The sequence below is a fragment of the Crocuta crocuta genome, unplaced genomic scaffold (assembly GCF_008692635.1).
Source record: "Crocuta crocuta isolate KB4526 unplaced genomic scaffold, BGI_CrCroc_1.0 scaffold1156, whole genome shotgun sequence".
Taxonomy (NCBI): domain Eukaryota; kingdom Metazoa; phylum Chordata; class Mammalia; order Carnivora; family Hyaenidae; genus Crocuta; species Crocuta crocuta.
Window position 1 is genome coordinate 315,733 of NW_027528862.1, and position 520 is coordinate 316,252.

The 520-nt window shown below is 58.7% G+C and overlaps 1 protein-coding gene across 1 annotated transcript in view; it reads right to left on the reverse strand.

The window, feature by feature from the left end:
- The window catches only part of LAMP2 (lysosomal associated membrane protein 2), a 28,938-nt gene extending 28,680 nt beyond the window's left edge, over window positions 1-258 (reverse strand). The window contains exon 1 of the mRNA XM_077756277.1: window positions 42-258. Coding sequence (XP_077612403.1) covers window positions 42-105 — 64 coding nt within the window. The 5' untranslated portion in view covers window positions 106-258. The remainder of the gene's footprint in view (window positions 1-41) is intronic.
- Window positions 259-520: the final 262 nt, after the last annotated feature.

A 520-nucleotide genomic window follows, 5' to 3' on the forward strand; every position in this document is an offset into this window, starting at 1 on the left:
GTCCAGGCTGAGGGACTAAGCAGGAGGGCCCGACAACTCACCCAGGACTAGGCAGAGCAGAACGAGCCCCGAGCCCGGAACCGGGGACAGGCGGAAGCACACCATGATTCCGCAAAGGGTAAGGCGGCGGCGGCGCGGCGGAGGCAACAACAGCAGCAACACTAGGGAAAAGCTTGCTAGAACCCGAGCAAGAGGACCGCGGACCACCGACCACAGACGCTGCAAACGCCAGGACAAGGCGCTCCAGCGCGGGTCATAAGACTAGGGGCGGGGCTCTTTCCTGTCTTTAGCCAGTCTCCGTGCGTGAAAGCGGCGAGAGGGGTGGTGACGTAGGAGCCGGTGGGCGGGGCGACCACGCCCTGGCTTTTTGGTTCACAGTCGCTCTTAGGCGCAGAAGAGATATGCGCGGACGGCTTTTTCTAAGGCTTAAAAGAGAGGATGAACTTTGGGGGTGTATAGGTAGTAGAGTTCATTTCAGTTCCAACCTCTTGGGGAAGAAGAGAATAATTTTACTGACTGA